General features: G+C 42.7%; 1 protein-coding gene across 1 annotated transcript in view; it reads right to left on the bottom strand.

Moving 5' to 3' along the window:
- The window catches only part of FEZ1 (fasciculation and elongation protein zeta 1), a 44,978-nt gene that overhangs the window by 13,490 nt on the left and 5,656 nt on the right, over positions 1-25,832 (bottom strand). Inside the window, exons 2-4 of the mRNA XM_040631074.1 lie at positions 24,192-24,547; positions 16,560-16,659; positions 1,775-1,861 (exon numbers count right to left, since the gene is read on the bottom strand). Of these exons, the coding sequence (XP_040487008.1) occupies positions 1,775-1,861; positions 16,560-16,659; positions 24,192-24,502 (498 nt within the window). The 5' untranslated portion in view covers positions 24,503-24,547. The remainder of the gene's footprint in view (positions 1-1,774; positions 1,862-16,559; positions 16,660-24,191; positions 24,548-25,832) is intronic.

Below are 25,832 nucleotides of genomic sequence, written 5' to 3'. Positions count from 1 at the left end.
CTAAAGCAATATTGTTATTTAATAAATATTGAATAATAATAAAAATAGATCTGACCCAAGGCTTACACACACTCTTTCGTCAACGTAAAGCACTCTTGAATGTGAAATCTCTTCCAAGAACACCATTTAGATGAGTGCTTTATTGGAAATAAACTCCTCTTTCGGGAAACAAAGCAGAGCTGCCTGGAAGGGAACATTGACTTCAAGTGCTGAGCGCTTTATTCTAAGTGGGAAAACACTTTATCCACCCAACTTTAACACAAAACCCAGCCCATTAATCGTTACAGTGCTTTGCTGTTCCTAGAACAACTCAAAATGGGGAGGCTGTTCTTACACAGAGAAGATATCTCTGGAATTCATCTAGCTAGGAAGTAAGGCTGCCCAGCCACAAATGCCAAACAGGAGGCTAAAATAACAAACGGATAGGTAGGGTCTGGAGAACAGAAAGGAGCTAAGAAACCCAGCTGACATGTCCAGTCTTACTAGGGCTCTGCCCCAACAAGAGAGAGCTAAATCAGAAGTTTGCCAGAGGCAGACAGGTGAGCGGCTCCGTTCATTAACTGTTGACACGTAAAGAACATGGAAGAAGGCAAGACAGTCGAAAGGCGTCCGAGGAGGGGTCTGGTCACGACAGGCGCTCATGCATTTGTCTGTCCTCGATTCTGTGATGGATTCAGGCTCCAGGTCCCTGGGCTGTGTTCTCTCTGAGGCAGGTTTCTTCACGTTAGCTGGACCAGGGACAAGGGGACTTAGGGTGTCCGCACCTTAAGAATAATCTCTATTTTATTCCCACACCGTCTCACCTCCATTCAGCAAATTTAGGGAATACTTAGGCTTTGCTTCCTGAAAGCCGTTTATAAAATGCAAACAAATGACAAACCCCCTTCAGAATTTTATGGCTGAGTTTCTCCTTCTCCCCACAGAGAACGTATCGCTCACCTCGGATCACTGAATTGTATTTCTCTCACAATGGACAAGAATAACCGTTAGCCCCTCTTCTCTTTTCATCTGGTGCCCTTCAGTCTCTTGATCCTTACCTGTTTATATCCCACCTTTCTGCCACAGATATGAAAGAGTTCCTTTGGCCGAAAAGCACTTTCTGGCACCACAGGCTCCTGGAGGAGCTTTTTCAGATCTACTTTGTGAAAAATGTATATGGTGTCTGCTCAAAAAGTCGCCCAGAAATATTTGTTGACCAAAAAGATGAAAAAAGAATCCAGAGACCCAAGATTATTCCCTCCCTAAGTAATACATGGCTAAAGCTAAAATATAACTAATTCAATCAAATGTCAAGCGCTACCTTTTTTTTTTTAAAACAAAGATACAACTGTCCGTTAAGACTCCTTTTGGAAGGCTCAACATTTTGAGTGTTCTATGAAATAGGAGAAAATACCCTTCATACAAAAGCCTCAACTGTCACTTCTACTTTTGCAAGAGTAGGTATCTGGGACCCTGATTTAAGTGTCTTGACTCTTAATGAGATTGCACCTGGAGGTTTAGCGAGAAGTGAAGCCCGTGGACTCGGGGCCTTTCTCCGGCTCTACTCAGCATGAGCCCCGCCCAGCCCGAGTATCAGGAACTGTGCTCCTATTGACTGCAGGTGGGTAAACGGAGGCCTAGAGAGAAATGAAATCCCTTATCAAAGACACTCCGAGTCATCGACCCATCCACCATATATTTGTCTTCTGCTTTAAGGGCCATGACACGTATGTACTTAGACTTTTTCTTGATCCAAAGAACGAAAAGTCCCAAGAACCAAGAGAAGTATCCATACCTGATCTGCTGTGAGTAGAGGCTCCTCATTGATACCAGAATCATGTTCACTCTTCTCATTGAACTCTTCCTCTTCTTTCTCATGGATCTGAAGGGGGGTGGGGTGGAATTCTGATTGATCATCAGCAGAACTAGGGTTCTCTTTACTGTCTGGTCTCTAGAACAGACGACACGGACTGAGAGGCCCCGCCGGCCATCTGCTGTGTAAGGAGGGGCTCTGAAGAGATGCCCAGAGTTCCATCCGATTCCAACACACCCCTTCTGCACAGCATGCACCCCCGAGTCCAACAAGGGATGTCGACTCGAAGGGAGGAGCACTGCTCTGTAGCCCACAGACAGGCGGTCCCTGCGTGAACAAGGTGAGGGATACCGCAACCAATTTCTGCAGCGAAGGCTCTCTTATTTAGACAAGGAGTTTCAGTCTGGGGGTTTGTTTCCAGAATTTACTGTATGAGGCATTTTAAGGGGTGGGTTGTTCCAGTCCAAAGAGTCACACTTTTTGAACCGGACGCAAGGCCACCCCGTGACTGGAATCTTAGGTGTGGTGTCGCGGCTGCTGACGGGTGTAGCCGATCTACATGAGACGCGCCCCAGAACAACCCGACCACGTGAACTGACGCACAGACAAAACACCAACAATATCGAAACAGGTGCGCCGTTCGTCCAAGACGCCAGAGTGCCGAGTAAGGTTCTGCAAGCTCACAGCCCCTGAGATTCTAGATGTTGCAGTCCAACAGATGCTCGGAGCACGTCCGGCTTCCCTGACCCTATAGCCCAAACGGCCACAGGCTGGCATTTATGCTCAAACCCTGCACCAAATAAACCACGAGACCACCTAACAGTCTGTGTCCAGAAGTCCGATCTGAAAGTCATACGGGGCTGGCGAGGAGTGCCTCCAGGAAATGTTCCTGCTCCTCCAGAAATCAATTTTTACTTGCTCATCCATAGCTGGCATGCTGATCTGCCTCTTTCCCGGGGACTACACTTCCGCTGTTCCCACAGAAGACACCCAGTTCCATCCCAAGTGATCATGTCACAGATGACCTATCCTCAGAAACTTCTCCCCTCTTCTTTGAGCTCCACCTTGGCCGACGCCGCTAACAAAACACATCACCTTCTCTCTCTGTTTGCTTAAAACCAGGACTCTGTCATTAAAAAATTAATCAAATGTATCTTAAATGCCATCTGTGCTCCACCTGGATGAGGCGTAGGGCAGGGAGGTAATGGGATCATCTGAGGGGCTTGCGTGCCAGATGGTGACATCTCTTTCTGCTGGCGAACCCATATGCTCCTCTCCCTGCCAAGTCTACCACCTGCGGTAGCCGCCTGGCTTCCGCACTCCCCACTCTGCAGAACGAAGCTCCTGGAGCCCCAGTTTGCACACGACTGCACTCCTAGGGCAAACTTTCTCCGGGCCAGAAAGGCCTGTGCTGGAAGTCAGGCTCACCCTGGGAAACAGAGATTGTTGTTTTCTGTTCGGGTTCTTTTTTGTAAGCGAGTGTTAGTTTATAACCAGAATTTTTTTTTACAGTAAGTGCATTCTTAAGTGGAAAGTTTATGTTTTCTGAGCTAAGGCCAATTTTCACTGACTGTTAATAGTGCATCGTCAAGCTAAACCGTCTCCCTGCACGAGGTCTTCCCTCCGAGCTCCTGGCGGAAGGCGGGGAGGCAGCCTCTAGGGATAGCCCTTTCTCCTTGTTTAAATGTTATCGAACCTGAGCAGTGGGGTGGATGCCTCTCAGAGCTTTCTCTCCTCTCCCCGTCCCTGGCACAAAGCCTACAGGTCTGATTTGTCAGGCTTCGGTAAAAAGAGACCTGAAAATCACCTATAAACACTGACAAGTTACCCTGAGCTCGTAGGATTGCGGGAGCGGCACCTACCCCACATTTTCTCAGACCTCAGAAGTCTGCCACTAAAAAGTAAAAGAAAAGCAAACACAAAGTACTTAAAGAAAGCCCTGGATCCTTCCCTCTCCCTCGTGTGGATAATTCCCTGCTTCTGCTTTCACCACACCCACCAAGTCCCTGCCTTTCCTCCTCCCTCTCTAGCTCTACGCCTAGGGTCTGGGCCCTCATCCTTCCGCACCCTCGCTAGGGCTCCTCCCACATTTCCTCCTGGTCCTAGCAGACTCTGTTCTGCCTTAACCGCTTCCGCCAGTTCTCAACGAGCCCTCTTGCCTTACAAATGCCACTTAAGAGAATCCCTACCTGCCCTTCATTACCAGGACAATATCTTGTGCAGAGTGTAAAGCTGAGTGGGGACTAATGGGAAAAAAAGAAAGAATTTTGAAAAATGATGGCCCTTCTGTGTATGGATACAATTATATGATTTACACACACACACTTATGCAGGTGGAAGAGTATAGGTATACTCTTATTCTTAACATATGACAGAAACCGAGAAATCACTAACGGGGAGTTCTTTTAGCCTCTTGTGTGACAATGAGAAGGCTAAAGCCTGAACAACTTGCCAGCCAGGTCATCTGGGGCTGAATTTCTTTGTAGACTGAAACTCAAGGTGTTGCCACACTGTAGACGTGAACTATGGCTCTTCCAAGAAAAATCATTCTTCCAAGTGACTTCTATCCAGAACGGAGGAAAGAAGACCCAGAGCCAGAAAAGGTCTGGCCATCCTCCTCAGCAAGCTGCTTCTTCCTTCTGCTTTCCGTAAAGGGTGTGCCCTTAAGGGTGTGATGTGGTAGCTTAAAGCTTGACAGTAAATGGAATCTTCCCTGGAGCCTACAATGCCGCTAAATCTTGCCGCACGGTAGTCTGAGCGAGGACTAAAATGACACCGAGTCCTTGTGTTCAATAGTGACTATTAACCAGTGTCTCCTGTCAGGGCAATCCAGATGATTCTACTCACAAGAAAGGGAGTCTCTACTGCCTTGTATTTCCCCTCCCTTATCACAGTTGTTCCACGTAGGTGGTTGCCTTCTTGACCAAAATTAAGAGAACAAAGATCCATTTTCACCTTCAGTGAACAAGTCAAAAAAAAAAAAAAAATCCATGCTATGCACCCGGCCCAAGGAAAGGACAGCTACATCCCTTCATGCTTGCGAACAACCAGGAAACATCTGTGTGGGGTTAAGTCAACGCCTCTGAATCCCCACAGTGAGACGCACCAGAGCAGAGCAAACAGCATGTAGACAACAGACCTTTCTTGAAAGAATTAATGAACGAACTAAAGAGAGAGGAATGGTCGCACTGTCACCTCCCATAGTCAGTCCACCTCCGCATGCACCTGAGCTGCTCAGTTACCTGGGAAACAGAAGGGTTGAACTCACTGTCCTGGACTTTCTTTCTCTTGTCCAAGACAACACCACCTGCTATTAATTACAGTTACAGCGACAAAAGAGACTGTCTTTTATATCAGTCAGGAACAGAATATTGAGTAATTGAAAAACTCAATAAATGTGGAGAATTACAAAAACAATACTACTACAGGCTCGAGCATATTATTTTGATGTAAAAATATAAGCGTGGGGCGCCTGGGTGGCACAGCGGTTAGGCGTCTGCCTTCGGCTCTGGGGGTGGTCCCGGCGTTGTGGGATCGAGCCCCACGTCAGGCTCTTCATATATATATAAGCGTATACTTATTTTTTCCCCAAGTTCCTAATGTAAGGCCAATGCCTTTTTCTCCACAATGGGCCTCTGAGTAGAGGTTCCACATTGTCTTTCTTCTATCACCCACATCAGAACACTATTTTTTAAAAAGATTTTATTTATCTGAGACAGAGCAAGAGAGACAGAGAGCATGCACAGAGGCAGAGGGAGAAGCAGACTCCCTGCTGAGCAGGGAGCCCAATGTGGGGCTCGATCCCAGGACCCTGAGATCACGACCTGAGCCAAAGGCAGACACTTAACCAACTGAGCCACCCAGGTGCTCTCCATTTTTTTAATAGCAGAAGGAAGATGCATAGGAGATTATGCACACACATTTACCTCGTCTTCCTTCTGAAACCCTACTAAAGTGAGAGCACGAGGACCAAAAGAGAATGTCCTGCAGGGACAAAACGAATCCGAGGAAAGACAACAGCAAACGAGATGCCAGAAAGCAGATGCTAAGCTAGCAGGCCAGAGGGTTAAGCCCTGTGGGAGAAAGCTTCCCAAAGTATGTGCTTTCACCCCAAAAATACTGAAAGACTCCAGAATTGGAGACTTAGGGGCACTGGGATGTGGGGCTGCAAAAGGAAGGATCTGCCAGGACTCTTCATAGGAGCAGTGAGACCCCAGGTCTCTTCTTCTGTCCCATGAAGAAAGGCAACTACTGCCCTCTCACCATCAAAAGAAGTGGAGATTTCACTCTGGAAAGGTTGAACTAAGAAGGACCTGGACTCAAGAGACACCAGGCCACCTGAAAGCTGGGGTGAGGGATCTTGCACAAAACAGAGGGATTAAGTAAAAGTCTACATGCTCACCAGAGACCCTCAGCCTCCTGCCCTGATTATGTTCCAAGGATGCTAGCCGTCAGGCTTATCCTCCTCAAGCAAAACACTGGAGGACTCCATTAGTGGTCAATACATTTCTGTTACACTGTGCAAGAAAAAAGACGTACAGATGCATGCCAGTATTTGGGGTCTCCAAACAAAATAACCAGGTCCTTACTGATCACTACAGCGGGGGGCAGTAGGAGTCAAGCCCTCCTCCCACAGGAAGAGCTCTGTGAGTCTGGCCTCACTTTTAAATATGCCCAAGGATTGTCAAACATTTGCAGACAATCCCCAACAGGAAAAACAGGGACTAAAACAAATACATAGGAAACGTAAATCAAAAGCAATACAGAGGGCAGAAGAAACTCCTTCCTATCACTACTGTCCTCAGAGAGATACCAAGAAAACACTGCTTCCTTGAAACGTAGCCTGTTTAGTAGAATTAATTTTAAAAAACAATAAGAAAGAGCTCTTAGAAACTACAATTATGGTAGCAAAATTTATATTTTCAGTAGAAGAATTGAAGATAAGGCTGAGAAAATCCCTAGAGAGTAAAACAAAATAAGTAGATAGAGAATGGGAGGGGAGAAAAAGCAAAAGATCAGTTTAAGTCCAACACTTGAATAAAAGGAATTCCAAAAAGCAAAAGCAGAAGAGATGGCCTCTTTCAGCCACGAAAGAGTAGCTAGTACTGGACTTACCCTGCCACATACAACTATAAATCTGGACAAAATCTAAGAGCCGATTGTTTTGAGGCACTGGGCACAGACAGTGCAAGGCTGTGATCATTGAAAGGAGGGAAAACATGAGATAAATGAAAGCTGAGAATCTGTCACCTGTAAACTAACACTACAAGAAATATTATAGAAAGCTTTTTGGCCTGAAAGGAAATGATTAAAAATCAGATTTACAGGACGAAATAACACCAGAAATGGTAAATATAAAAAAATTATGTTTTTCCTTCTAATTTCTTTCAAAGACAACTAACCGTCTAAAGCAAAAATAATGTCTTGTGTTGTGGGGTAGATAATGTGGATTGAAGTAAAATATATGACAACAATAGCACAAAGGATGGCAGGAATACACTTATACTGTTGAAGGTGTCTTACATTTTATGTGAAGTACTATACTACGAACCCTAACTTACTAATGCGGGTGTAACCCTTAGAGCAGTCAGTAAAAAACAAAACCAAAACAAACAAAAAACAAGCACACAAAGAGATATAGCTGAAATCTAACAGAAGAGAGAGCGCCTGGGTGGTTCAGTCTGGTAAGCGTCTGCCTTTGACTCAGGTCATGATCCTGGGGTCCTGGGATGGAGCCCCACATCGGGCTCCCTGCTCTGTGGGGAGACTGCTTCTCCCTCTCTCTCTGCCTTGCCTCTCCCACTGCTTGTGATCGCTCACTCTCTCTCTGTCAAATAAATAAATAAAATCTTTAAAAAATTAAAAAATAAAAATAAAAAAAAAAATTCAATGGAAGAAAGAAAATGGAATACCAGAAAAAATTGATTAATCCAAAGAAGGCAAGGAAGGTGGAACAGAGGAACAACAACAACAAAAAACCCAGATAAGACAAATAGAAATGCAAGATCATACCCCTAAACACAAACTATTAAAGTTACTTTAAATGTTAATGAACTAAAAACTATGCAAATGAACTAAATTCAATAAACCAAAAAGCACAGATCATCGTCAGACTAAACATAAAAGACTCAACTATATGCAATCTATAAAAGACACACTTAAAACATAAAGACACAGACGAAAAGTAAAAGGAATGATAGAAACATGATACAATCTAGTAATTACACTACCAGCTATGTACCCAAAGAAAATGAAAACATTAATTCAAAAAGACATATGCACCCCTATGTTTATTGCAGCATTATTTACAATAGTCAAGATATGGAAGCAGCCCAAGTGTCCATTGATAGATGAATGGATACGAAGATGCGATAAATTTATCTATATATAATGGAATATTATTCAACCATAAAAAAGAATGAGACCTTGACATTTGTGACAACATGGATGGACCCAGAAGGTATTATGCTAAGTGAAATAAGCCAGGCAAATACCATGATTTCACTTATATGTGTAATCTAAAAAAGACAAAACAAACAAAAATAGAAACACTCATAAATACAGAGAACAAACTCGTGATTGCCAGAGGGAAGTGTGATGGGTTGGGGGGTATGGGCAAAATAGCTGAAGAGGGTTAAAAGGTACAAACTGCCAGTTATAAAAGGAATAAATCAAGGGGCGCCTGGCTGGTTCAGTTATATAGAGCATGTGACTCTTGATCTTGGGGTCATGAATTCAAGCCCCATGTTGGGTGTAGAGCTTACTTAAAATCAATCAACCAATCAGTCATGGAGATAAAAAGTACAGCAAAGGGAATATAGTCCATAATCGTAATAACATCGTATGACGACAGATGGTAACTATACTTATCATGGTTAAGCATCGCGTAACATATAGAATGGTCAACTCACTATGTTGTGCACCTGAAAAGATAACTAATTTAACATTGTACATCAACTATACTTTAGTAATAAAACAAAAAAATAAATTGTAATGGATAAACAGGCAAAAATTAGTTAAGAGCTAGAAGAATTCAACAATACTATAAACCAACTTAATCTAGTTGACCTTTACAGAACATTACAACCGATAATTGCAGAATATACATTCTTTCCAATGGCACATAGTGCATTCCTAAGATACAACATATGCTGGGCTGTATATCAATCCCAATATATTTTAAAAGATTGAATTTGTACAGATGGTGTTCTCTAACAAGATTAAATCAGAAATCAATACAAAATGATAACTATAAAATCCCCAAACATTTTGAAATTAAGTAACATACATCTAAATAACTCATAGGTCAAAGAAGAAATCACAAGAGAAATTAGAAAATACTTAAAAATGAGGTTAGTAAAAACACACTATATCAAAATTATGGGATTCAGGTAAAGCAATGCTGAAAGGAAATTTTATTATTTTAAGATGCTTATGTTATTGCTGGTCTGAATGTTTGTGTCCTCCCAAAATTCATTTGTTGATATCTTAATGCCCAACGTGATGGTATTAAGAGGTGGGGACTCCAGGGATTCGCTTAGGTCATGGTAGAGCCCTCATGAATGGGATTGGTGCCTTATAAAAGAGGCTCCACAGAGCTCCTGAGATCCCTTGTACCATGTCAGGACACAGCCAGAAATCGGCAGTCTGCAAGCCAGAAGTGGGCCTTTACCAGAACCTAGTCATGCTGGCACCCTGATCTTGGATTCCAGCCTCCTTAACTGCGAGAGATAAATTTCTGTTGTTTGTAAGCCACCCTGTCTGTGGTATTTCGTTATAGCAGCCTGGGTGGACCAAGACAATCATTTTTAAAGTTTAAAATCTGATCTAAGCTCCCACCTTAAGAGGCTTAGTAAAACCCTAGAAAGTATAAGTAAGGAAATAATAAAGTTAAGGAAAGAAATCAACAAGCTAGAAAATGAACAAACAACAGAGGAAAAAAAGAAACCAGGAGTGGTTTTCTGGAGAGATTAATAAAAGTGACAACCCCCCCCAAAAAAAGTGATAAACCCATAACTACACTGAAGAGAGAAGAGGGGAAGAAGAGGGAGAGAAGGCGAAAGAAAACACAAATTAGCAGATCTGAAATAAAGAGGAGAACATCACTACAGATCTTACTAACATTAAAATAATAAGAGCATATCACAAAGAACTTTGTAGTCAATACTTCAATTACTTAGATTAAATGAAAAAAAATTCCCTGAAAAACACTGTTCGAAATCAACTGGCGGAAGAAATAGAAAATCTGAACACCCCTATATTTATTAAAGAAACTGAATACGTCGTCAAAAACCTTCCACAGAGAAAACCCGTGGTCCAGGTGGTTTCGCTGGTGTAGTCTACCAAACATATAAGGAAGAAATAATACCGATCTAACTAAGACAAACTCTTTCAGAAACTAGAGAAAGAAAAATTCCCCATTCGTGTTATGACATTACAAGAAAATTACAGAAAAAGATTCCTTGTGAACAAGACACAAAAATTTTAATAAAATATTAGCAATCAAATCCCACATTATATAAAAAAAAAAATACTACATCATGACCCCATGACTAAGTGGGGTTTATCTTAAGAATGAAAGGTTGGCTTAATATTTGAAAATCAATTCACGTAATACACCACATTAATAGAATAAATTAAGTTGATCTATGGATTTAACACAGTCGCAAGTTGAATTTCCAGCAACTTCGAGAAATTACTTAGCTGATTCCAAAATTTATATGGAAATGCAAAGGACCTCAAAACGACTTCGAAAAAAAAAAAGAACAAAGTTAAAAGATTTATACAGTTGACCATAGGACAATGCAGGGGTTAGGAGTGCAGACGCCCTGCACTGTCAAAAATCCACATATAACTTCTGACTGCCCCAAAACTTAACTATTGGTTAAGTTGACAGAAGCCTTACTGATAATATAGACAGTTGATTAACACATATTTGGTATTCTTTATGTATTATATACTGTATTTTTACAATAAAGTAAGCTTGAGAGAAGAAAATATTATGAAGAAAATCATAACGAAGAGAAAATACATTTACAGTACTGTTTTTCCCCAAAAAAATCCTCATGTAAGCGGGCTCACACAGTTCAAACCCGTGTTGTTCAAGGGTCAGCAGCTGTACTACTTTATGTCGAGACTTATTACAAAGCTACAGTAATGAATACAGCATGGTATCAGCAGAGAGAATGACATACATCAATGAAACAGAATAAAGAATTCGGAAATAGATCCACACATATATGGGCAATTGATTTTTGACAAAGGTGCCAAGACAATTTAATAGGGAAAGAATAATATTTCCAATTAGTTGTACCAGAACAGCTGGATAGCCATACACACACATACCCACAAATGAACTTTGACCCTTACCTCACACCATATACAGAAACTAACTTGAAATGAATCATCAGCCACAGACAACCTAAAACTATACAACTTCTAGAAGACTTATGAAAAAAATCTCAATGACTACTTAAATACTGCACACGAAGCACAAACTATAAAAAGAAAAAAATCAGTAAATTGGGCTTCATCACATTTAAAAAAACATTTGACCTTCAAAATATGTTAAGAAAGCTAAAAGGGGGGCGCATGGGTAGCGCAGTCCTTAAACGTCTGCCTTCGGCTCAGGGCGTGATCCCGGCGTTCTGGGATCGAGCCCCACATCAGGCTCCTCCGCTATGAGCCTGCTTCTTCCTCTCCCACTCCCCCTGCTTGTGTTCCCTCTCTCGCTGGCTGTCTCTATCTCTGTCACATAAATAAATAAAATCTTAAAAAAAAAAAAGAAAGAAAGAAAGCTACAAGGCAATCCATAGACAAAAAGATGTGCATAAAACATAAATCAGACAAAGGACTATGTCTAGAATGTATGTGTTAAGTTAATTAAACATGGAGGCCATTAGACTGAGGTGGTTTTAATGCCTTAGTAGCCCGCCAAGCAAACGAAAACCTAAGCTTCTACTGCCTCAAGGTTAAGAATTCAAACCAAAGAACAACCAATCACAAAGAGCCATCTAGGCTTTCCCAAATAATACAACCATATAAGCTATAGCCCATCAAATAATTTCCTTCCTTTGCTTCCACCTTTTCCATATAAAAGTCGTTCCTCTAGTTCCCGTTGATGGAGCACCCCTAACCACTTTGGGTTTGGTGCTGTCCTATTTGATCTTACTTAAATAAACTCTTAATAATTTAGTATGCCTCATTCTACCTTTTCATATAAGGAACAATAACAACTTAACAAGAACACACACAACCCACTAAGAAAGTGGGCGAAGGATTTGAACACACGCTTCACTGAAGATGCACAGATTATAAATAAGTACATGAAAAGATGCTCAATCGCATGTTACTAAGGAAGTGCAAGTTTAACCGAAATAGGGTACTCTAGATACCTACTCCAATGTCTACAATGTAAAAGGCTGTCCGTAACAGGTGTTGGCAAGGATGTGGATAACGGAAGCTCTCAAACTGGAAAACAGTTTGGCAGATTCTTAAAAAGTGAAACATACATTTACCATATGACCCCAACATTCCACTCGTAGGTTTTTTTACCCCAGAGAAACGGAGACATATATCTACAAACAGACTTAGGCAAGAATAGTCATAATAGCTTTATTTATAATGTTCAAAACAACCCAAATGTCCATCAACAGGTGAGTGAAAAGCCAGTTCTGGTGTATCTCTGTAATGGAACACCCCTCAGCAATAACAAGGAACGAACTGTTGATATAAACAACAAAATGGATGAATATCTAAATAATTATACTAAGTTTTTAAAAGCCAGACCAAAAAAAAAAAAGAGTACCTGCTGCATGACTCCATTTACACAAAATTCTAGAAAACGCAAACCAATCTATAGTGACAGAAAGGGGTTGCCTGGAGATTGGGGAGTGAAAGGGAGCAGTTAATGGATATGAGCGATATCTTGATTGTGGTGATGGTTTCACAGATGTATACATATGTCAAAACTTATCAAATTGAACACTTCAAAATGGGCTGCTTATTGTATGCCAATCATCCTTCAGTAAAGCTATGAGAAAAAAAGAAAACCACACAATGAAATAAAAGAAAAGAATAATACACCATGACCAAGTTGGGTTTATCTCAAGAATGCAAGGTTGACTTCATATTTGAGAATCAATTCATGTAATTTATCACATTAACATAATAAAGGAGAGAACTACATACATAATCATCTCAATAGAAGCAGAAAACAGAAATAATTCATCTTTAGAGAAATAACACAAGAAAACATGCCACGATTTTGTCATGAGCTTCCAGGCTGAAACGGCCCACTAAGTATAATGCAGGATGAATAGGGGGGGACTTCACTATAAGGCACATCAATGGAAAATTTCAAATGAGAAAGAAAAAAGAATATCCTAAATGCTTTCAGAAAGAACCAAAAGAGAGTCACATATAAAAGGAGAATCAAAATGGATTTGAGGGCTGCTCAACAGTAAGGGAAAGCTGGAAGATAAGAGAACAATGCCTTCAGAATTCCAGGTAAAAAAAAAGTTTTGCAACCTAAAATAACTATCAAATCAAACTCCCAATCAAGTATATGATAGAATAGAGACATTCTAGTATATTCTAAAAAGCACCTTCCTCTGTGCCCTTTCTCAAGAATATGCTGAATTTTTTTTTCCACCAAAACAAGGGAATATCCCCAGAAAGATAAAAAATAGAGCAGTCAGAGGACAGGAGAGAGAGAGGCAGGAAGAATCCCCGGAATGAAAGTGAAGGAAAGTCTCACGCCAACAGCTATGCACCAGATCTAGAAAACAGGTGTACAGTAGAAACATGGGGGCACTCATTTGGATATTTTCAAGACAAAACAAAACAAAAAAGAATTGACAGAACATCTGATTTTCTTTTTAAGATTTTATTTATTTATTTGACAGAGCACAAGTAGAGGGAGCAGCGGAGGCAGAGGGAGAAGCAGACTCCCCATTGAGCAGGGAGCCCAACTTGGGGCTCGATACCAGGACCCTGAGATCACGACCCGAGCTGAAGGCAGACACCCAACCAACTAAGCTACCCACGCGCCCCTGAAAGTCTGATTTTTTTCTTAACCATATTGTGAGATTTAAATTTCGCTCCGAGTTTGAGGTTGAACTATTGATAGACAGATATACAGAAAACTAAGCAAATAAAAAAAAAACAAGGTAATTCTTTACTCCAGGTTCAACAAAAGGTTGTATAAGAGAAGAAATATACAACACTACGTGATTCAGTAAGAAGAAGTATTTTACATAGTTATAATAGTTTCTACATTTAATATTGATTTCACTATAAATTGGTGACAACCCTCTATTAACAGGGGGAACGCTAAGTGTGCATATTTGAGGTGGTGTGAAAGCATTAAATCTTATCTTCCATAGTATAAAGTTAATAGATAACAGCCCAAACTGTTGATCTTAATCATCAAGCAAACAGCAATATAAATGCATTACTTAGAAAATCCGAGGTATTTGCCAAAAGAAATCAAAGTGGCTGCCTGTGGAGTAGGGAAAGACAAGTCAGGAGCTGCTGGGGGTGGGAGAGGCTTTAAGTCTTATAATATTTTTAAAGTATTATTTGACTTTTAAAACTCTGTTCATGTGTGGGGCGCCTGGGTGGCTCAGTTGGTTAAGCATCTGCTTTCGGCTCAGGTCATGATCCCAGGGTCCTGTGACTGAGCCCCAAGTTGGGCTCCCTGCTTAATGGAGAGCCTGCTTCTCTCTCTCTCCCTCTACCCACCCCCCACCCCCCGCTTGTGCTCGCTCTCGCTCTCTCTCTCTCGCTCACTGGAGCTCGCTCTTGCTCTCATCTCACTCTATCTCAAATAAATAAATAAAATCTTGAAAAAAAGACTATGTACATTGTCACTTTGATTTTAAAAAAGCAAAACATGACTCTCTTTGCTGTCATAATCCAACATTTTCTATAATGTTTGATTACATTACTTAGAGTCACAAGGACGAGCATAAAGAGGTTTGGGAACAAACACAACTGATTCTTGGCAATGAACCACTTAAGTAGCAGAAGAGCTATGGGGGCTTGCTCGGAGAAGCCTACCAGCTGTGTGCATTCAGCAAGCCAAGGGCACTGGGTCGGCCGCTCTTTTACAGGAGTACAGAACGCTGGTTAATCTAGCAAATCATTTAAACTGAAGTCAGTTAAAAGAGCCTCTACTGTAATGAATCCCGATAATAAAGGAGATGAAATAAAACAGCCCTAATCCATCTACTTTTGCTACCCTGTCATTCTCCCATGGGCTGGATGGAAGAAATTTCACAAGGAGCAGAACTCAAGATCATCCTTCTCAGGGTCATTCAATTTGCCCTGAAATATTAACCCTCTTGAGGGAAATCTGCAAATGAGGATAAATTAGAGACCTTTTGACGGGCGGGCTATCGTATACATCCTTTGGCTTAAACCACAAAATGAGTTGGAAAGGTGGCCAAAGAGATAACAAAGCAAAATCTGCCTTTTGCACCACGATGGACCGGATTTCTTTTCAGTAACTACATTTATTCCATGGTTGCTTCTTTGCCCTTTGCATTTGGGGTGAGGATACCTATAAGCATCGCAAGAGAAAACAAACAGTCGGGAGCCAAAACAGGACTTGGGATGCAGCCTCCTGTGTCCACACTGAGTAGGCTTGTCTCGAATCTCCTAGTGTCAAAGTCACCATCTTACTTGCCCCATCGATGAAACCTTGAGGTTTTGAGACTTTGGGATTGCTAATTATTAAAAGAGTTAAGGAGGTACAGCTACCTTTTTAACAAATCAGCCAACTGCTGATCTCTATGCTGGGCTACTTGGGGCCATGCTCTGCAGAAATACCGCCACGTAAGGGAAATGCGTCTCTTGCTCTTTCACTTGGACTCAATTCTGGAGGACCTAGGAAGATGAGATCCACCTCCCTTTCCCTCACTTGCTGAGCGCACAGGGCTGTGACAGCCCTTCCTGATAAGAAATCGTCAAATTTCCTTTACAGCTGAAACTAGAAAACCAGGCAAGGCAGAAATCGGCTTTTAAGAAGGACAGAGCCATGAAATGATTTTACTTTTCTATACGAAGATTCAGCCAGGAAGGGCCATCTGGATCTTCTGAAAGATCAGTCCTCATAGCCCATGCAAATCAACTCCAAACAAGTATTCTCTTTATTCAGAAGCCTCAGGCTACATTTTTCTTTGGCATCAGTAAGCACAGAATGTGAGTCAAGTTCAGCCACGTAAATGTCTTCTTGGTTGAGTCCATAAACGTCTTATTGGCCTCATTGGCCACTCCCCATTGAGTGGACACCTCACTAATGTCTACGCCCCCGCTTTGGCCATTAGCCAGGCTTTGACCTTGCCACAAACCTATCAGTATTTGCCATCTTGTTTTTGGTGGGACTGAACTGTTCATTTTCGATAGGAAACCCTGATTTCTTTTTTAAGCCATGATTATTTGAACACAGGAGAAGCCTGTGACAGTCACTCTTCTCCTCTTACTTCAGACCACCTAATTTTGCATGTTGCAGGACACAGATCAACAACAGAGTAATCTGCATTTACACTCTTTACGGATAGCCACCGGAATCACCTCGTCTACACTGGATGTCCCCTCACCTTATTCTTCGCCTCCTCCACGACGCCTGCCTTCCCAGCAATGTTTTGAAGCTATTCCTGAGCTTCATCACCTAATGGGGACGACTGCTGAATTACTGAATGTTTTTCTAACTGGAATCCACGTCTTCTCAAGCCTTATTAAGTAAGGGGCCCCAGAGAGGTACCTCGGTGTCAGAGCTGTTGCCATTCAGAGCCTCCATGTTTGGGTCCCTCCAGTCTTCGGAGAGTGAAGGGATGTAACTGTCTGTCAGAGCATCCCAAACCCTGTGAACAAAGAGAAGCTCTCATTAGCACACATCTGTGGCCTGGCCCCGCCTGGAGGAAGGAAGAGCTGGGCCAGGGGAGGAGAGAGGCTTCTGTGTGTGCCAGGCAGAGATCATCTGCCTTCCAGCGTGCAAGAGCAAAGCAGCTTAAAAACGGAATTAGAGGCACGACCAGGAGAGAAAGAGCCAAGAGAATGGACCCTGGCCACGGGCATCTGCATGAAAGGTGTTTGCTTAAGAGAAGAGGCCTTTCTCGCCATTGAGATACAAATGGTAGAGTCTACAATCAAATCACCTCTGGCAAAAAATAAATTGCCCCTGAAAATAAATCTGTCCCTCAACCAAACAGTTCATGTGTCATGAACCTGAGAAATGCCCATGTTTCCTTTCCTTTCCTGTGGGCAAAGAAGAGTGAGAGAGAAAGAGGAAGATCATGATAGATAGATAGATAGATAGATAGATAGATAGATAGATAGATAGATAGATATAGACAGACAGATAGGTGATAGATAGATAGATAGATAGATAGATAGATAGATAGATAGATAGAGACAGACAGATAGGTGATAGATAGATAGATAGATAGATAGATAGATAGATAGATAGATAGATAGATATAGACAGACAGATAGGTGATAGATAGATATAGACAGACAGGTGATAGATAGATAGATAGATAGATAGATAGATAGATAGATAGATGATAGATAATCGGGGCAGATTTTCTGTCTGAATCTCCTTAAGATCAGGGCTATCATAGAGTTTAGATGCATTTCAAATTTAGAGGCCTGCAATCTAAATGGTCAAGAATTAACTTCTTGAGGGGCGCCTGGGTGGCTCAGTCGTTAAGCATCTGCCTTCGGCTCAGGGCGTGATCCCAGATTTCTGGGATCGAGCCCCACATCGGGCTCCTCTGCTGGGAGCCTGCTTCTTCCTCTCCCACTCCCCCTGCCTGTGTTCCCTCTCTCTCTGGCTGTCTCTCTCTCTGTCAAATAAATAAATACAATCTTAAAAAAAAAAAAAAAAGAATTAACTTCTTGACATCTAATGTAGCTAAGGGGATAAGGCCAATCCTGTCCATGCTTACTTATTACCCAAAATGCTCTGGGGAGCCTGCAGGTGGCACAGTCCCGCCCTCTAGCAGTGTAAGTCTCTCTCCGTCATGGACACTCTAAGGCAAATATATGAAAGGAATCAATCAATACACTTCTAACAACTGGTTCTTAGTGAGGGAAGATGGGGCTCCCTTTATTACATTTCTTTTAAAAATTCCAATATGTACATTATACAAAACTCTTTTCTACAATTCATCATCATTTAATTCACTTATTTCAGAAAGACTTCTTGGGGGAAAAGGAAAGAAGAGGGTTAGGGGAAATTACCTAAAGTCACAAACTCTCCACACACAGGAAAATAAACAAATAAGTCAACACCGAGAGATTAATATAAATCAGTAAACCAAGCTCCTAAAATAATGCTGTCCATGGCACCCAGGGGCACTCGAGTTCATCCTAGCTAATGATAAACAAGGGCTCTATGCAATCTCCCTCAGGTGCCCACACATGTCAAACGTGAGTGATACCTACAAAAATACAGTCTATGAAGGTAAATTGTATTGAGATCGACTTAAATAAAGAAACAGCCATTTAAAAATAAGCAATGAAGTATAGCCATGGATCAAATTCAAAACATGACGAAATCCAGGGTAAGTCGCTAAAAAGGTAAGTGCAGGTTGGACGAGAGCACAGACACGTGAAATTTGGACGGGCGAGTGCTCTTAACATACCTAAAATCCAGAATGATATGATTTATGGGAATAGGAGCAAAGAGATTTGCCTAGCGCTCAAGGTATACAGTCGGTCACGAAGCACACTGAAGGAACTCAAGAAAACACAATTTCATGCCGTGCTTGGGTGACCCGCTTCTTCGTTATTTTCCTACAATTACAAGAAAGCACTTGAGAGGACTCAAGTGTTCATTAGACATCCGTTCAGCAGGATTTCAGCGTCTGCTTCTTAAACATGGGTGATAATCCAATCTCCATCAGGCACCATTAGAGCTTCATTAATCCAGCCTAATGCTAAACGCAAGTCTCAGTAGCATTCTAAAGCCAAGAGGCAAACATGATTTGCTGTCTCCAAGACAAAACTCCAAGCGCCACACCCACCGGGAAGGCCGGCGGACGACTCCTCCTTGCATCGCTGTGTTACATTCTCTGCTGCAAGAATCAACAAGAGTGCGGGCGTTGACCTTCGGATTTGTCCCTGCAGCAAGTGCCTGGGAAAATGAAATTCAGCAAAGCCCAAAATAGGCAGGAGCCTTTTGTGCCTCTCCTAGGCTGGATAGAAGCTGGGACCTTTAATGAACGGCACCCTTGCCAATGACCTTGAAACTGTGTGCATCCTTAAAATGACAAGCAGGGACTCTGACTTCTAGATTTTTAGGGAGATTTCCTATACCCTTGTCTCCTCGGGATTTCAAGTCATCCTCATTCTTTCCTGTTCTGTCCGAATTTTCTTCTCCTTTTCTGAAGTATTCTTTCCCCTTCAAGGTTCATGAACAACATTTACGATAGAGTGACTCTTATCTCTCGGTCATTGCTCGCACACCTTCCCACACTCCCACATGTATTCAGTGCCCACGTCACAATCATAACACTAGCAGCCAACACTTAATGGGCACTGACTATAAGCCAGGTACTCTTCTGAACCTTGGTGTGGATCAATTCATTCGTTCATCACAACTCTATAAGGCAGATTCTGAGGCAGAAAAAAAAAACTGAAACAGAGAAGTCAACAGAGAAGTCTGTAAACTTGTCTAAGTTCACACAGCCAGTTATGACAGAGGTAGGATTCGAAACCGGGCAATATGGCTACAGGGCCTAGATTCCTAACCACATAACTATTCCAAGTCTTTATAATTTTATGATTGGCACTGGCACGGGTGTCAGAATAATACACCAAGTTCCCAGTCACAAGCTAGAACAGCAGTTCAGAAACTGGCTCTGCGTGAAAGATCTCGAACTATATTAGCCCCGGACAGGGTGCTTTCATGGGGCCACAAAAGGAGGAATGGCAGGGGCAGCAGGGGGGCGTGAGGGCTTCCTGTCTAGCTCTCCTGCCCCAGAGAAGGTTAAATGGAAGCCAAAGGCAGAACCCTGGCGGCAGGCAGGCAGCCCTGGGAGCGAAGAGCCGGTGGTGGGAGGGGAAAACACAAAGCTTTCTGTGAGGAAGAGAATGGGAAGGGCTTTCTTCCCCAGAGAGGCTGTCTCTTCTCCCACAAGCAGGGGCCTTGGGTATGAATAGACCCACTTTAATAGGCACCCTGAAGTGGAGCGTGAAATTCTACTTCCCTGAGAAGCACCCCGCTACTCACTCTTATCTTGGGGAAGGGAGCCTCTGAATGGCATGTCCTAGATCTACTATCAAAGAGCCCAGATTAAACAGGTTGCCTCAATTCCTGTCATTATGCTGCCATGGCACCCGCAATTCAATTGGCTCTCTCAGTCCCTATAGTGACAGGAGAGGCTCTTCAGTGCATGGTTTATGGCCTGGGCTTAGTTAGGTGCCTATGGAACTGACTAAACTATCTTTCACCATACAGGGCTAGGGATTCGGGAAAGGACGCTGGCAGAGAGTGAACGGACTGAGTAGGTTGGGTTGTGACAAGACGTGTATACAAAGATCTGGGTCTGCTGGCAAGACGGCCACCAAGGCTACGTGAGTCCTGCCCCCCCCACACACACACACACGCATGCCATCTTGACAATATGGCAGGCAGCTAGCCTAAAGGGCTTATTAGAATTCCAATTTGAAAACATTTCCCTTAAGACCCTCAAGGCTGGCTCCTGCCCTCAGCCAGTGTTTCGTGTCCAGTCAAGCCGATAGCCACATTTAGGTGTGTGTTCACGTGACTATGCTTTCGCAGTTAATACTTAGGAATTATTATTAGCACATAATGGCTTTGAACAACTTTTTAGATTCTTTCAAGGACTTAAGTAGAATCAGTACTACCTCAGCCCTCTGGGGAAACTGAACCTCTGAGAAGAGAGATAACTTTCCTAAAAATCAGTTATCCACTGGCTTTCCCTATCCTGAGTATTTGGGGTTTACTTGTCTTCACCTTCAAGTATGGCTGACTATGGGGCATTTATTTACCGTGTGGACTTTATTTGATTTCAAGTTTTTACTTATTTAAGTCATCTCTACACCCAGGGTGGGGCTCAAACTCACAACCCCGAGATCAAGAGTCACATGCTGTTCTTACTGAGCCAGACAGATGCGACCCCGTGTGACTTTATTTTTAACACCTTAACCCAATAATTCTATCTGAAGAGTAGAAAACTGCGATTGTTCTCATATTTTGGCCCCTCTGTATCCAGGGTGCCTATAAGGGGGCCGATCGCAACCCCAGTGAGGCAGGTGTTGGGCTGAGGTCCCTAAAGGGGCTCTGGCCTCCGCGTTCAATCTCTTATGACAAAGGAAAGGAGAGATTCTGGAAGTTTCTAAACTTACAACCAGAAAATAGCTGTTCAAATTTGACTGTCTTGTAATACCTAAAACTTCCACACCCTGACAAATCAGAGTTAAGTTGACATCTCAGCCAATTCCTTATTGGCCAAATAGTTCCACATGAGAAGGAAAGAAATCCACTTTAAAGGGAATTACTGTGCTCACTTTATGACTTGTGCTACGTTTAAGGAGGCTAGCTTGACGAAGAATTTCACAGCTTTTGTTTTATGTTTCTATTATTTAGCTGTAACCCAGCCAAAACACTTTCAGTCTGTTTGTGGATGAAATACCCATCCCAATACCAAACTTAGGCAAGTTTATTACAAGCTATGCTCAGGAGAGTCATAACCAGATGAGATACTAAATTATCTTTTTCCTTACTTCATCGTAATTTTATAGTATATAATTTTATAGTGTCTGGATGTGTATCTATAGGCAAAGTCTGCAATTTAACTCTGATTTTTATTTTAAGTTGGAAAGGTTTAGATACATTGACTGCCTAGAAAGGGCAGTGTTAATTTCTCTGTTCCCAGCTTCTTCCCTCTACGCCATCACCAAATTGTACCTTATCTCTAAGGAACTGTTCAACCTTTGGTCTTTTAGCTGAGGCAGTCAATGAGGCAGGCAAGTCAGAAAAATCAGGGTGAGCGGACCAATAACCCCATGTGACGGTAATTAACATTGAGCGACCTCTGCTAATGTGCTAGAAGAGAGTAAGAACCTGCCCCCTGGGCCTTCATCCTTAATGAGGTGGCGGGGGGCGGGGGTTAGATAGGGAAGAAATGATTTGTTGGAAGCAAAAGGAATGGGACGCATCTTAAAATGTCATTTTCAGAGCACAGCCTGGGTGAGGTAAGGAATGAGGTTCTTTCCAAGTCCTTAGCCCTGCTTCATCAAGACTGAGCTCTGGAGGCTTCAGAGATGAGGACCCACGCAGTCGACTAGAGTTAAGTGACCAGCCCAAGGTCACACAGTGAGTTAGCAAGAATATGAAAATTATAATTCACAGTCTTTGTCTTTCTAGTTCATTGCACCAGGCAGTGAAAAAAACACTCTGTATAATAAAGCCCCAGAGCCATTCTTTTTAGACTTACAGGGGTTGAACAAATTACAACAGGCTCAGAATTTAAGAAGAATCAGTTTGAAACTTAAAATTGAATTAAAACACATAGCTCACAGTTAGAGTACTGGTCACCAGAGTAAAATGTTCTCTCTGATCATGACTTCAGGCCAACATTAATTAAAAAGGAGAGAAGGAAATGGTGTGGATCTGGAAACGCATTCCCTTCACCTACGAGGCCAGCCATTATTGCTCACCCAATTCATTCGACATTCAGTATTTCATTCAAAAAATATTCCTGGATTACTTACGACACACCAAACCCTATATTAGACATGGGGGGATATAATAGTGCGTGAGACAGACAGACACAGAGCCCCTGTACACTCACAGGGTCATCAAGTCACCAACTACCTCCCACACAGGTCAGGCTTCCTTGTCTAGGACACGCCCTTTTACCCCACTTATTCAGGGGCAACACCCCCCCTCCCCTGGCTCAAGTTCCTAAAAAGAGAAACCAAAAGCCCAGTTGCTCCAAAGTTCCATTACAGCTACTTGACATTTCTTGTGTGATTCCTTAAAAACAATTGATGCATATTTTACCTCTATAGGGAATTCAGGCCTATTTTTACTAAGTGCCCAAAACACCCTTCTTTAATTTTTGTACCAAATTATCCCCTTCTTATTTTCTAGTCACTCCTCACACAGCACCTTTCTCAAAGCCCTTTTCTTGTCTACAGTTAAGATCCCAGTAGGTAGCTAGTAAGGGACACAGGGACTCTGCAGACCAAAAGCCACATCACCTAATTATCACCTTGATTGTGCCTAAGGTAATTCCCTGGGCTCTCAGTTCAGTTTGTATGCTTTCTTATTTGGACATATTTTAACATTTGTAGACGATTTTCCAGTCCTGAGGAGGGTCTGTACACAGGCGATTTTCATAATTCTGCTCTTTCTCGAAGCAAATTGTTCCAGGGACAGATTCCTCCGACACAGTAAATTAATTTTTCTTCTGGTCCTTATTTCTAATATCTGGGTGCATCACTACTGATATAAAGAAAACTGAAGGGGCACCTGGGTGGTAAGTGTCTGCCTGCGGCTCAGGTCATGATGTCGGGGTCCTGGGATCGAGCCCCACATGGGGCTCCCTGCTCAGCCGGGAGTCTGCTTCTCCCTCTCACTCTGTCGCTCCCCACTACTTGTGCTCTCTCTCTCTTAAATAAATAAATAAAATCTTTTAAAAGAGAGGGAGAGGACAACCCTTTTGGGTCCCCTCCCTCTTCGGGAGCTTTGTACCATTACTCAGTAAACCCCGCTTTCCTGCCCACCACTCTGCCCCATCTACCTCTTCATTCTTTGAAGCGGGGCGACCAAGAACCGTGGGCACCGAAGGAAAAAATCTTGTAACCTGTGCTTCTAGAAATTATTAAATGTATTCCTAAATTTGCCAATCGGAAGAATGCCGTTATAACAAACAGTTCACAGTGGTTTACTTCTTCGTTTTCACCAGAAAGTAAGCCTTCTAAGGGTTAAGAATTCTAATTAATGTATGCAATTAAAGCGACTTGAAATAGTATGGGAAACAGCTTACTTTACACACAGTAAAATGTGCGCTTTAATGAGGAAAAAGACAGTCATAGAAGGCTTGTGCAAAATAAATCTTAAGGAAAAAAAAGAAAACTGAAGAGAGACCCTAAAATGGATCATGCTCTTAAAATTCCATTTCGTATCTAAGAAAAGCTGTTTTCTAAAAATCTTTCATTCCTTTAGGGTTTAAGAAAGCTCTACAGGTCACTGTAGGGGAACGTAACAGTATAATGTCAGCAATTACCGGGGCCCTGCCCCCCAGGAAAGGGTAAGTGACATGCCACGAACCCACGGACAGAAGCCAGTTCTATGTGAAGGAGCCCCAGCCTACGGGGCTCGGGTCTGAAGCAACAGAGGGCAATTAAGACTTCTTACTCCTCGTCCTGCAGGGTCTCCTCCTCCTCCTGGATCTGGATCTGGTTCTTCACGGGAGCCAGGGTCTCCGTCTTGGCGTTGTAGTTCCGAAAGCAGACATTGAGCTTCTCATCAAACTCGTTCACGAGGTCCTCCATGGACTTGAAGCTGATTATTTCGGAAGAAAAATTCTCCAGCTCAGAGAGGGAGGGGTCCTCCACATGGTGGGGAGATGAGCCATAGAAACTCTGTGGTTTCTCCTCCCGGTCCTCTGAGCAGCAGGGCCGAAGGTCCTCGAACTCTTCATCCAGACTCACCAGGGGGGCCTCCATTCTTGCCCAGCAATAGGACAACTGCCACTCTCAGGGCTCGTTTATCTAGGAGAAATAAACAAGGTAACGTGAGCTGGGGCTGGGCTTTCGTGGCCAGCTCTGCCGAGGAGCCATGACCACGTAGTCCCTGACTCTGGATCCCTCTGAAAATGAAGATTCCAACTTTCCAGGCATCCACCGCTGCGGCTTACTATTATACACGTGAGGCGTTCAAACAGTGTCATGCGTGTGAATAACCTAAGAGGAGTAAACTTTGGAGACATGTCTGCTCTAGTTCCCCGCTCCAAAAGACAAAGCATAGCGGTTCAGTTGCACCCCCGGACCAGACTGCCTGGGTTTGCACCCTGTTCTGACCCTTACCGGTGGCAACCGTACAAGTTACTTAATTCTCTGTGCCTCCTTTTATTTTTCTCCAGACAGAAAGAATAATCTGCAAGGGATTGTTTTAAGGGTGAAAGGAGTCAACCCAGGTAAGTGCTTAGAACAGTGTCTGGAAGATAATAAACATCATCGTTGTTCTATACATTCTCCGTTTATTATTATTATTGTTATTATTATTATTATTACTACTACCACAGGTCCACATCCTTAACCATGTGTTCTGAAAACCAGAAGTCTCTCATAACTTATTTGGTGGTAAAACCTGACCTGACCTCACTTGGTAACTCAAGCTGATCTACATGAATATAAAGTTGCTTATGGTTTTAATTTATCCCGTTTAGTGTGTTTTGCTGCAGAAATATTAATGTTTTTCATTATGGTGATTGCTGCCCCAGTCCCCAGGAGATGATATACAGAACATGCCCTCTATTACTCCTTTCTAAAATGCCTGGCCCCAAGGGTTTTGGATAGGGATTCACGGACCTGGATATTACTACCCTCATCAATAAATAATAGACCAATAAAGACTTTCAAACAAGCGCCTGAGCTTTTCTAAGCTGCACAGCTTCTGTCTGGGGCCAGAGGAATGCATCAAATGACTGGTTAGCCTCGGATAGACCCGACTACCCATGTGCTCCAAGCCAGCCTCCGTTATAACCATCCCAGGCACCACCCGCTGAAAAGCCACACACTCAGGCCTGCTTTCTTTTCCACGGCCTTTGGCTGCGATTTATCCAACCATGTGGATATCCAAGCCCTTTCCCAATTTTAATTTAAATTCCTCGAGGGCACAGACATCCTCTGGACATGGTACATGGCAACTAGCTCACGCTGCTCTGCGGCTAGGCAATCAATCAATGAGGTGCGCCCATTGAAAAATGATCATCTGTCCCCCACATACAGTTTCTCATTTTCAATTTCAGGCAGTACAGCCTTGTTGTCTATCATA

The sequence above is a fragment of the Ursus maritimus genome, unplaced genomic scaffold (genome assembly GCF_017311325.1).
Source record: "Ursus maritimus isolate PB19 unplaced genomic scaffold, ASM1731132v1 scaffold_16, whole genome shotgun sequence".
In the NCBI taxonomy this organism is placed as follows: Eukaryota; Metazoa; Chordata; class Mammalia; order Carnivora; family Ursidae; genus Ursus; species Ursus maritimus.
This window is presented reverse-complemented; position numbering and strand designations above follow the sequence as displayed.